General features: G+C 41.3%; 1 protein-coding gene across 2 annotated transcripts in view; it reads right to left on the bottom strand.

Annotated features, from left to right (window-relative positions):
* Positions 1 to 5245: 5245 nt before the first annotated feature.
* Positions 5246 to 12579, bottom strand: part of papolg (poly(A) polymerase gamma) — a 26718-nt gene continuing 19384 nt past the window's right edge. The window contains exons 16-24 of one of the 2 annotated variants that reach the window (XM_086121693.1): positions 12079 to 12200; positions 11848 to 12005; positions 11628 to 11728; positions 10205 to 10404; positions 10060 to 10137; positions 9926 to 9985; positions 9743 to 9846; positions 9530 to 9630; positions 5246 to 7142 (exon numbers count right to left, since the gene is read on the bottom strand). In XM_086121693.1, the coding sequence (XP_085977819.1) occupies positions 6967 to 7142; positions 9530 to 9630; positions 9743 to 9846; positions 9926 to 9985; positions 10060 to 10137; positions 10205 to 10404; positions 11628 to 11728; positions 11848 to 12005; positions 12079 to 12200 (1100 nt within the window). In that variant the 3' untranslated portion in view covers positions 5246 to 6966. The remainder of the gene's footprint in view (positions 7143 to 9529; positions 9631 to 9742; positions 9847 to 9925; positions 9986 to 10059; positions 10138 to 10204; positions 10405 to 11627; positions 11729 to 11847; positions 12006 to 12078; positions 12201 to 12579) is intronic. The other variant, XM_086121694.1, reaches the window with a different exon arrangement.

The raw sequence follows: 12579 nt of genomic DNA, 5'->3' as shown, positions 1-12579 counted from the left end.
GAGATCTTACACACGACGAAGAAAGTTCTTTTTATAAATTCTCTCTCTCTCTCTCACACGCACGCGCGCGCACACACACACACACACACGCACGCACGCGCACACACACACACACACGCGCACACACACACGCACACACACACACACACAGACAGACAGCGAGAGACAAGGAGAGAGAATTGAATCCTGAATATGAATAACAGTCAGATATACAAAGAACTTTGCATTATTTTTGGGATTTTCATTATGATTATGACATTATTATTTAATATCGGTGCTCATGTTAAAAGTTAAACGTCCTTAACTTTGGGATGTCCCCAAAATTCCGCATGGAAGCCACATAAAGACAAATCGAAGAATTGGGGTTACTTTACCTTGTTGGGTTTATGAAACGTGAATATGAAGAACTGTCTGATATAAAAAGTGTTGCATTATTATTATATCATCATACCATTATATTGGTGCTCATTTTAAATTAATTTCAAATCTGAAAACTTCAAATAATAATGTGGCGCTTACATATTGTACAGTGCTTGTTGAGTTACAATTTTAAGTTTAAAAATAATTCTGCGACAGCTATTTAGAACATTTTTAAATTCATTTTTAATAAAAAGGAAAAATAGCTGATACAATTCGAAACTTTTCTTACGTTTATTTGTATGAAATAAAACAATTCTTTGTTTCAACAATTTTTTTGTCATTCATGTGTAATTTATTTTTTAGGATGTGTGGTCTAATTAAAACATGTTCAATGTGTCACAAAGCACACAGCTAGATTAGAAAAATAACCCACACAAAATGTGTTTTAACACTCCATTTGTTTTAAGGAGCATCCGTACATAGACTTTTTCTCTGTTAGATGTTTGTTGTTGTTTTTTTTTTTACTGTACAAAACCAATTGAAATATAAAATAAATTGTTTGTGAGGTTGTGTAATTTATTTTATTGTGGTATTACTGTATGTGTGTGCTGATGTTTTAATTATTTAGTTTTTGGTCCTGGTGAAACTGTTTGATGCTTTTCTTTTGAACTTGAGATAAAAAAAAAGAGCATAAACAGTGTGTTTAAAAAAAGTAAAATAACCTTAACATTTAATAATTGAAACTTTTAACCTTTTTTTTCTTCGATATGAATTTAAAGTGAAACACTGAATCACTCCAAAACAAAAACATAAATTAAAATATGGTTGAACACTGGCTTATCTTAAAGGCAACACTCTGCACTATAACGTGGTCCCTCGAACTATTCCTGAACTGCCAAGGTATTCCTAGAAAGTACAATATCTAGAAGTCCACTCAAGGAAGAAATTTCACCTCTCTTTCTGCACGGATAACGGGAGCATAGAGAGAAAAAAACTAATGAAATATTTGGATTGTACATCTGAAACTTCCCTAAAAATGTTGCTGGCAACTTTTTTTTGTAATTATAATAATAATAATAATTATTATTATTATTTTTTAATGCAACCTCTTGTTCTCTGCCGTGTTTTGGAGAGGATTGTCTAGGAACTGACATTACTGCAATCCGGCACCAAGCAGCAATACATGAGAGACACTGGCACCTTCATTTAATATCATAAAAATGTTTAGGGTTGTTTTTTTTTTTGTTGCAGATTCTAAATTCTGGATTTGACCTGTCAGTAAAGTTTAGACGTGTCCAGAAACAACTCTTCTATGCTGCTGTCTCTCATTTTCTTAACCATTCCTGACGACTGTGTTCGTGTTGTTTCTACTTGCTCAGTTTCTCTCTCCTTCCTGTACGTGTTGTAACTGCCTGCACTTTGGCTGCAAGCAGTTAGACACGAATTGACAACCATGTGCAGAAGCTTTGAAGTGAACGATGAAGAAGGGTCCGAACAAGGAGTTCTTGTTGTTCACTTCAAAAAGCTGGGTCGAAGAGCTCATTCGTTCGCGATCGACAGACACATCACGAGACTGTCTCGCGAAAGACAGGAGTGTATCACAAAGCGAAATAGAACAAGAGAGGTTATTGTGGGCTGATGTGAAGTCCTGGTACACTAGAAGCTAAAACTGTCAAGTGCTGGTGCGCTGTACAAGAGGGAAGCTACAGGGTTAGCCATGACTACTTGCTACTTTTATCTTTTTACTCTGTGGCAACTCCTCTGGCTTCACCCACGGGTAATTTTTTATATGAGACTTTTCTGCCATTTTCATATGGATGCAGTATTCTTAGACCCGTTGATGATCTGCCCAAAAAAAAAAAAAAAATATATATATATATATATATATATGTATATATGACATTAATGTACAGCAGGTGAGGTTGATTAAAGACAGAGAGGGAAATGTCATTACGAGTGAGGAAAGTGTGTTGAGGAGATGGAAAGAATACTTTGAGGAGTTGTTAAATGAGGAAAACAATAGGGAACGTAGGAATGAAGAGCCAGAGAGGATTAAGTAGAGGGTCGATCAGGTTAGAAAGGATGAAGTCAGGAAAGCATTAAAAAGGATGAAGAGTGGTAAGGCGGTTGGTCCAGATGACATAGCAGCGGAGGTATGGAAGTGCTTAGGGGAGGTGTCGGTTGATTTTCTGACTAGGTTGTTTAATAGAATATTAGACACAAACAAGATTCCTGATGAGTGGAGGAAGAGTGTCCTAGTACCAATTTATAAGAAGGGCGATGTACAGAGTTGTAGCAACTACAGGGGGATAAAGTTGATGAGCCATACGATGAAGGTTTGGGAAAGAGTAGTTGAAGCCAGGTTGAGACAGGAAGTGGAGATTTGTGAACAGCAGTATGGTTTCATGCCGAGGAAGAGCACCACAGATGCAACATTTGCCCTGAGGATGCAGATGGAGAAGTACAGGGAAGGTAGGAAGCAGCTGCATTGCGTATTTGTAGATTTAGAGAAGGCTTACCACAGGGTGCCAAGAGAGGAATTGTGGTTCTGTATGAGGAAGTCAGGGGTTGCAGAGAAGTCCGTTAGGTTGGTTCAGGACATGTATGAGAATAGTACAACAGTGGTGAGGTGTGCAGTTGGACGGACAGAAGACTTCAAGGTGGAGGTAGGACTGCATCAAGGATCGGCCCTGAGCCCCTTCTTGTTTGCTCTGGTGATGGATAGATTGACAGATGAGGTCAGACAGGAGTCGCCCTGGACTATGATGTTTGCAGATGACATTGTGATCTGTAGTGAGAGTAGGCAGCAGCTACAAGAAAACCTAGAAAGGTGGAGGTTTGCACTAGAGAGAAGAGGAATGAAGGCCAGTCGTAGTAAGACAGAGTACATGTGCATAAATGAAAGGGAGACCAGTGGAACGGTGAGGTTACAGGGAGCAGAGGTGGCGAAGGTACAGGAATTTAAGTACCTAGGATCAACAGTGCAGAGCAGCGGAGACTGTGGAAGAGAAGTGAAGAACAGAGTGCAGGTGGGATGGAACAGCTGGAGAAAAGTGTCCGGTGTGATTTGTGATAGAAGGGTGTCAGCTAAGGTGAAGGGAAAAGTTTACAGAACAGTTGTGAGACCAGCCACGATGTACGGTCTAGAGACACGAGCAATTGGCAAAAGACAGGAGGCAGAGTTAGAGGTGGCAGAGTTCAAGATGCTGAGATTCTCCTTAGTAGTGACAAGGATGGACAGGATCAGAAATGAGGTCATCAGAGGGACAACTCAGACAGGAAAGTTTGGAGAAAAAGTTAGAGGCCAGACTGAGATGGTTTGGACATGTACAGAGGAGGGACAGTGGATACATTGGTAGGAGAATGTTAGAGATGGAGCTACCAGGTAGGAGACAGAGAGGAAGGCCAAAGAGGAGATTCATGGATGCCATGAGGGAAGACATGCAGGTAGTTTGATTAGAGTAGAGGATGCAGAGAACAGGGAAAGATGGAAATTAATGACTCGCTGTGGCAACCCCTGAAAAGGGACAAGCCGAAAGGAGAAGAAGAAGATATGACATTAACTGCATCAATCAACCGGCAAACGTGGTTGGGAAGTCATTCCTGATCATACCATCCACAGTCACTGTTTCATGAATTAAATATTCAAATTTTGCCCACAAAAATAGGCACTCACTCGTATTACAAGTAGGAAACTTATGTCACTGCCATTTTACTTTTGATTTGAACGAATGAGCCATTGGTCACATTATGCAAAATGGCCCGGGCCGTCTGTCAAAATGAATAACTGAATAAATAACTCACCATCAGGCAGAATCAAGGGTCACTTGTAGCATATTGTGCAGAACGGTCTTCGTTTGAGGGAATCACCTGTTGCTCTGAATCCTTATTTCAAGTCGGTCCCCTGCTATTGTCTGTGAAAATGTATCTTTATTTTTCTTTTTGGTCATCTATTCTTGTGTTGTCACATCATTGGGCCCTTTCCCAGTTACAGAGACTTTCCAAATACCTGTTTTTACTGATTTTGCTAGCTTATGGGTTTAATATTGGTGATATGTGACCAAGATTTGACATGAGTTGAGTCCATCATAGACGGATGTCACAGAGAATCCAGTCACTTTCAAAATAAAATACTTCTCAGCCTAGGATTAAACAAAATATATGTGGATTGAATCTGCCTGAAGTTCCTCAAGGCTCTGGGGGTTGTGGAGTTGTTCTATTGACACACCTCTGCAACATCGACCCTAAGTAGGGTCTTTGTGATTGCATGGGAGTCTGCCAAAGCAGTCAGAGGCAAAGATATGGGCCTCTCTAGTACAGTCGGAAACCCCTTTTTACCATCCATCCATATATATATATACACATACACAGTATATATCGCTACGTATGATTTTTTTTATGCCCTTATGCCTTAAGGGTTTAAGGCATTTCCATGGCAAAGGGGACCTTTGCATCATGAATTAAAGTCAAAAATCACAAAGCACTTCAAGATCGAAATGTGGCCATTGAAAATACGTAAGTACTGTGGAGTGGCATACTTTTATATCGTCTAGTCGACTTGGAAAACAAATTATTCAGCATTACCACCACCTTTTGAAAAGAAGTGTAGACCAAACGATGCAAATTGTAAAACAACCTGCATTACGTACGTACCTACACTGTTGTCACAGATATCCGTAACCAACAACGTTCACATTTAAGCTTGGTGCCTGAATAGAAATAGCACACAGACGACTTGTATCGTTTTAGGGGTTTAATGGTTGTACAGATTCATTTAAATGACGTGATAACACATACAAAAATACCCTTTCAATACATTTTAGAAACAAACATCTAAATGACCTTTTTTTGTTGAATGTTTCTGAACAGCAAAAAGAGTTGTCTGAAACAGAGTGGTGGTGTTTTTTTTTTTTGCTCAAAAACACCTACAATATGAATGCTATTTAAAAAAAAAAAGATCAAATGGTACAAATAGCAAATATAAATTAATTCATAAGAAAACCCCCATTAATGAAGCATGTGATATTTTGTTGCAAAAAAAAAAATCCTCTGTACATTTTGCGGAATGGGAATCTGATGTTGGAAAAAGCAGTGTAGAAGTAAAAAAACAAAACAAAAGCCTGTATCAAAGCAGTACCTGCTCTGAGGAAGAAGGCTCCTTGTTGGTTACAAATGCAGCAGCATGAGTTGTTCACATCACCTTTTGTGCTGTAACACACCTAGCGTCAGATTGTTATGGCAGAATGGGGGCAGTGGGGGGGTATTCTATGATGCCTTTTAAGAACCTCCACAGGAGGCGCAGAGGGTTATTACCCAAAACAAAGGGAAGTTTGTCTCTCTCCAAAACAACCATATATGCATGCATGCATGCATGCACGCACGCACACTCAACCACTCGCATGCATACACACAAACTAGCACAACAAATCGCAAAGCTTTGAACCAGTTTTCACCAAGCACCACAAACCTTTGCTTCACCGGCAGAGAAGTCAAAAGGTTGCTCCAGACTGGGGCGCTATGAAGCGGGTGAGTGTGTAGCCCTCCTAAAGCCCAAAGGGCCGGCCGGACAGGATGGTGGCTGAGTGCAGTGCAGCTTTAGGAGCAACACAGTTGCTTTGTTTTTGTTTAGTGCACCATCAACCCTCAGGTTGAAGCAAACCAGGGAGGGGGTGAAGAAGAAGAAAAAAAAACACGAGACATGTTTTTGTTCATTTCGTGGCAAATGACAAACCGGCGATTCCTAGGGCTGAATAATTTCGGTACTTGAAAGCTTGATTTTCCCCCAATGTTACTTTCATCTATAATAAGCACTCGTAAAAGCGCTGCTGAGCCCATTATTGGAAAACAACAATTGCACACTTAAAAGACTGATACAAACCTGGAATCCTTTTCAGTGGTCCTTGAGGTCCAAAGAACTATGGTTGGGATTTCTGTCAAATCCAAGCAAACCTTCAAAAAAATCATTGCTGCTTTACCTAAACTACAATGTTGTGTTTGGGGGAAAAAAAAATCATTAGGTCAGAAAAAACTTTTGAACAAGCCACAAAGAAAAAATAAATATTTTTTTTTTAACTTTTTTCAATTTTTAGATAAAACTATGATATAGGCATCAAAAGACTTGACAGTGAGCTTAGCTTGTTTTTCTTAAGACAAAGATGGTATGTACATTGACATTTACTGTACACATTACTGTTTTGGGACAAAGGAAATCAACTAAGCTGTGTGGTGAAGGTTGACAAATGAGCGGGATATTTTTGTTTTAAAACATAACTCCAAAAAAAAAAAAAAAAAACGTAAGAGAAGGAAAATGAGAGATGTTCGTTAAAAAAGAAAGGAAAGAAAAACTGCTGCTGTCTCGAGATCTCAGTTGAGCGTTGTGTAAAAAGCACTCCGGCTGCTGAGTGCCGACAACCCCCGTGATTGACCAAATCACCTATTTATTGGTTTTTCTGGAACCGCTGGAGATCTGACGGTGAGGTCTGTCCTTCAACGTGACAGCCAAAACTGGCCTCTCTCAACGTGTGAAGTCAACTGTTGTGTTGGACCTGACCGACAACAAAGCCCCCACCTGTGCGCATTCATGAATCCAGACGCTTATTGTGGAGCTCACGCTATGTGGATTCTGGCCTTGTCCGTTTCTTTCAGCCTCTTGGCCTGCTCCTCCAGGGTGGGCGAATGGGCTCGCTTGGAGGCTGCTCCATTCAAGGGGTCTGCTCCTCGGCTCACTAACGTGGGGATGGAGCTGCCGACGGAGTGGGTCGAGTGTTTGGATGAGACATGTTCTACGGAGGAAAAACGCAAAAGCAATGTTGTCAATTCATGGGCTGTCAGATATAACTTGAGTCTCACAGCCTTGGTTACCCTTAGTTAGCAGAATTAAGATGAAACTACCTCAGTTCTATTCCTGCAGCTGTGACGTTAGCATCGGTTCATGCTCAAGTTAACTCATAAGTCACCAATACAGTACATATTTGTAAGGCACACATTAATTCAGAGGGCACAAATACAGTAAATATTTCTAAGAAACGCACTTATAGGCTGCAAATATAAAAGTGGAAAAGGGTAAGTCCACTGCCATCTTATACCGTGTGAGGTTTTCTCACGCTGCAGCGAAAATTAGTTCAATCCATGGTTCATTCAGTCTTTATATTTTTAATTAGCAATAAAAAAAGGGTGATATAACACTTAGATCAGGGGTGTCCATTACGTCGATCGCGATCGACAAGTCGATCACAAGGGGTGTAGAGTGAAAAACAAACATTTGTGTGTCTCTGTGCATGTTAGTAAGATATTTTTGTTAATGTACACTGCACCCAAATCATCCCATCAGTCTCACCTTCACAAAAAGTATTTTAAAAATAAATAAATAAAGAAGGGGCGGCCCGGTAGTCCAGTGGTTAGCACGTCGACTTCACAGTGCAGAGGTACCGGGTTCAATTCCAGCTCCGGCCTCCCTGTGTGGAGTTTGCATGTTCTCCCCGGGCCTGCATGGGTTTTCTCCGGGTACTCCGGTTTCCTCCCACATTCCAAAAACATGCATGGCAGGCTGATTGAACGCTCTAAATTGTCCCTAGGTGTGAATGTGAGCGTGGATGGTTGTTCGTCTCTGTGTGCCCTGCGATTGGCTGGCAACCGATTCAGGGTGTCCCCCGCCTACTGCCCAAAGACAGCTGGGATAGGCTCCAGCACCCCCCGCGACCCTAATGAGGATCAAGCGGTTTGGAAAATGGATGGATAAATAAAGAAGGTCATCTTTAACTTGTGGTGCCGGGTAACCTGCATCACTGGAAATTGTTAGCGCTCAGCAGTCTGCAATTTCAGCTTGTGATCACAGCTTTTGTGATATGGCTTTTATTATTATCCACCCATCCATCCATTTTCTGATTCGTTTTATCCTCAGAAGGGTCACGAGGCGTGCTGAAGCCTATCTCAGGTGTCTTTGGGCAGTAGGCGGGGAACAACCTGAACCGGTTGCCAGCCAATCGCAGGGTACACATAGACGAACCACCATCCACGCTCACACCTAGGGACAATTTAGAGTGTTCAATCAGCCTGCCATGCTTGTTTTTTGGAATGTGGGAGGAAACCGGATCACCCCGAGAAAACCCACACAAACATGGGGAGAACATGCACACTTCACACAGGAAGGACGGAGCGGGGATCGAACCCACAACTGTGAGGTCGACATGCTAATCACTTGAGCACCGGGCCGCCCTTTTTTATTATTTTCAGTCAAAGTTTGTTTCATGTACAATTCACTGATGGCACTCGCAAATAATGGCAATGTGGAGGGTCGAGAGAAGCATTTTAAAATGGTACGCGAGAGCTACTACGGTTAACAGGCTGCAAAAGTGCATCGAATGCCTCCGCGTGAGGTCTTGCGAAGGTAGGCAGTGATTTTTACAAACTCTTGTGGCTACTTTAGTGGTTTTGCCTGTTGTTCACTATGGCATGCGTGTGTAAGTGCGCATGCGCGGTAACGGGTCAATCGCGGTTGGTTGGTTGATCGAAAAGTAGATCTTTGGTCCAAAAACTTTGGGCACCCCTGACTTAGATAATGCTTGTAATTTCATTTAATATTATACCATAATATTGATGGTATAATAATTAATACCAAAAACAATTGAGGTTAGCATGTTGGCACGGCTATCAACAATTATTCTAATTTCTCACTTGGCCCATTTGGAAAATGACTCCCCCACACATGCTCAAACAGTGCCAATGGTCAATGTTATAATATGGTTGATGGATTATTTGATGGATTGTGGCGGCTAAGGTATCTTAAATAATGCTTGTGACCAAACTCACAGATCACGAAAACTTGACCAATTTATCATTAAAATCAAACTCAGTTCTGTGGCCTGTTTCTCAATTCAGCATTTCTCAACTGAAATAAATCGGACATTTTTTGATTGGTAAAAATAACAACAACAAGATCACTTTTGTTTTTTTGGAAATAGAAAAAACAAACAAACTGATAAAAAGATTTCGTTCATTGCGTGGTGTTCATAAACTTCAAACGTCAGAGCCGTTGTAACCGAGCACCCTGGCATCAATGCTGACAAGACCTCCTTGACAGACAGAATCAGAGTCATGTCACTGGAATACAGTGGCATTGATGAACAATCACATCTTCAGTGTTTAGCAGCGACGAAGGAGAGACACTCACTGGAACCGATAACTGGAATGAACATCCCCCTTTCTTGACTGGCAGGAGGCACCTCAGGAGTTCGGGTGGCCTCAAATACTGGGGCCTTGGGAGGTGTGATGCTGCAAATCATCGAAACAGACCAGACTTAAGAGCGGGGTCAGGTACCAAACATTATGAACCCTTTCACTGACTCTTTTTGCAGCTGGGACCGAATGGTCGTCCAAAACTCACTTGTGGCGGTTGAGGGCAAGTTTGATGGAATTTTTGACGACACGACAGCTGTTGCTGGCTGGCAGAGGTGAGGATGCGTCGGGCAACTCCATGCTGGGAAGCCTCTGATGGCAGAGACAACAACATTTATTCCATACGCGCAGGCTTTTTAGAAACCAAACTCCCCAGAAAGCGAGGCGTCACCTGTGTTCTTGGAGTATCTATGGTTGGAATGGGCTTAGCCTTTGATTCTGAGAGAGGAGTCTAATGGTGAACAGGCAAAAATTGTGTCAAATCTGATGGGTGAAAGAAAACAAATAAAGGCAAACAAGATCTACCATCGCAGGGTTTTCTCGAGGAGTGTCTGATGATGGTGGAAATGGTTCCTTGAATGTTGAATCATCATTGGGGGCAACCTGCCAGGAAAGGTAAGATCATAATAGTAAATATCTTGAGGAAGCACACATGCTCAGGTAGTCTTACCTCTGTGTCTTTGTGCCTCTTGGCCACGTCTTCCTGCAGAGGCGAGTGTGGTCTCTTGGCTGCTCCGTTGACAGAGTCCTCCTGGTTGTCTGGCTCCTCTTTGGGGCTGCTTGCGGCATTGGGCATCAGATTCCCGCTCAGTGTTGCAGAGACAGTGCTGCTGCCTGGAACAAGAGGCACCTTTGCTTTGTCTTCTTGCTCTGAATGAGCAACACACATACACACACCACACTCAGAGGTTTATTTACACAAATCTGTGGACTATTTAATTATATTTTGATCATTTTTATTCACCAGAAAATTAAATGCAGTACCAAGTCAAAAGTTCAGATTCACTTCAAAGTGTTAATGTGCTCAAATACATTAAGAGGTCAAGACATTCACACTGCTACCATATTTTTCAGATCATGAGCGCTGTATTATTGGTCGCAATATCAATGAAGTGGTCGAGTATAAAACATTCTCATACATAAGGTCCCGGGTTATAAGGCAAATTATCTTTATGAAACATCGGATGTTAAATTGTAATTGTACTGGATGTTTATTTGGGAGATCTTGTGCCATTACGATTCAGACCTAACAGGAAATATAAGGTAGCGCATGTCGCACTTGCTTTGAGCAGAAAAGAGGAGGGAATCCTCTGACAGGCAGGCAAAAAAAATATATGTTTGTCGCTAGTCAATTGGGTGGCCCATTGTTATGTTATTACTTTGGCTAATGCTAAATGCTATCTCGGTTGATAGTTCAACAGCTGTAAGCAAGTCCATGGACTCACCATTACCAAACCTTTTTTGCTCGGTCCATCCCAGCCATCCATCGGAAGCTGGCTGTGTCGTTTATCTCACGGTACATTATAGTAATGGAAACGCGCTGCCAGAAATGCTCGGCTTGCGTTCAGTCTGACTGCAGAATTAGGCTGGTAAGACTACATTTACAACGAATTTCTACACATGGAAGCAGGAAATAGTTCTAGTTGTGGTGTGATAAAAACATAGATGTCTGCTGCAAGCAATGGTGCCGGATGACAAGGCGCACTGTAAATTAAAAAACAAAAAAAAGGATCTTAAGTGCATCTTATGATCTGAAAAATACAGTAACTTGACAGTGAACACATAGCTGAGAACTGAGAAGGCATCTCAGGTCATAAAGCATCATCCACAACATAAAGCTGACTGAGAAAATAGTAATTTGTGCAAAGCTGTTATTTGGGCATAAGATGCCTACTTTAACGAATCAAAGTTATAAAACATTGTTTTGATTAACTTGTTTAGCAAATAATTCCATCAATATTTCCTCATCATGTCGACTTAATTATGAATCCACAATTCTGGAAGTTTTTTAAATAATGAAAAATACTCAATTAGGCGTATCCAAAGTTTTAACTGGTACTACTGTATACTTAATTAGAAATACTAAGACTCACCAGAACCAAGAGCAGGGATGGACACGGCCTGGTCTTTCGCAGCCGGTGCCGAGCTGGCTGCAGTGGAAACCTCAAGAAAAAGCTGCTTGGGAGGGCTGACACTGCAGAGGGAAAAGAAGTACATCTATGAAGTTTAAATGGCAAATTATGTTGAAGGAAAGAAACAAGGAAGGGTTTTAAAGAGATGTGAAAGATACAGTCAGAATCTTTATTTTTATACCCGTCGTCTGTGTCAGATGTAGGCTTGGAGGGTTTGCTCGTGGGGGAGCTGAAGGGAGTCCCCGAGTCCGTGTCTCTTGAGCTGTCCAGGTGACTGTTGTCCAGAGAGATCCTCTTCGAGCTGCCTCCATTCGAGCTGCGATTCACTTCCGCTATGCTCTGAAGAGGGAAATACAGTGAGCAATCAAGAGTGAAAAATGCCAGTTTCTTAATTAAAAAAAAAAAGGCTCACCCTCTTCTTCCTCTGCACTAATTCCGCAGGAAGGTACTGATGGAGTTGCTTCTTCTTCACATGAGTCGCTTCAATCTTCATCCCATCCTTCAGCATGTTGATGTTGTTGGCTTGTCTGTACACTGGAAACGGGGGGTAGAATTTAAGTCACATGAAGGGTATTTCATGACAGGCTTGAATGTTTGCACTCTAATCATGACAGTGAAAATTAAATGTTAGATTTAATATTAATATTTAAAAAATTATAAATATTTTTGGAAGCTGACAGATGCGGCTATGGTGTTATTGCAGTGCTGTGAAGTATTTGCCACTTCAGTGATTTTGGATAGTTTTTTTTCTCTGTCATACTTCAATGTCAGGCCCGATTATCACCAGATTTGTTAAAAAAAAAAAATCACAAAAAAATACCCGACATAAAATGAAGAAGGCTAGACAAAGAAGTTCAAGAAAGAATAAATGAAGGCTCATATCGGGACTTCCAGGCTTTGGGACTTGAAAACC

This window comes from Hippocampus guttulatus, chromosome 10 (genome assembly GCF_054856545.1).
Source record: "Hippocampus guttulatus isolate MCC_2025c chromosome 10, RoL_Hgut_1.0, whole genome shotgun sequence".
In the NCBI taxonomy this organism is placed as follows: Eukaryota; Metazoa; Chordata; class Actinopteri; order Syngnathiformes; family Syngnathidae; genus Hippocampus; species Hippocampus guttulatus.
This window is presented reverse-complemented; position numbering and strand designations above follow the sequence as displayed.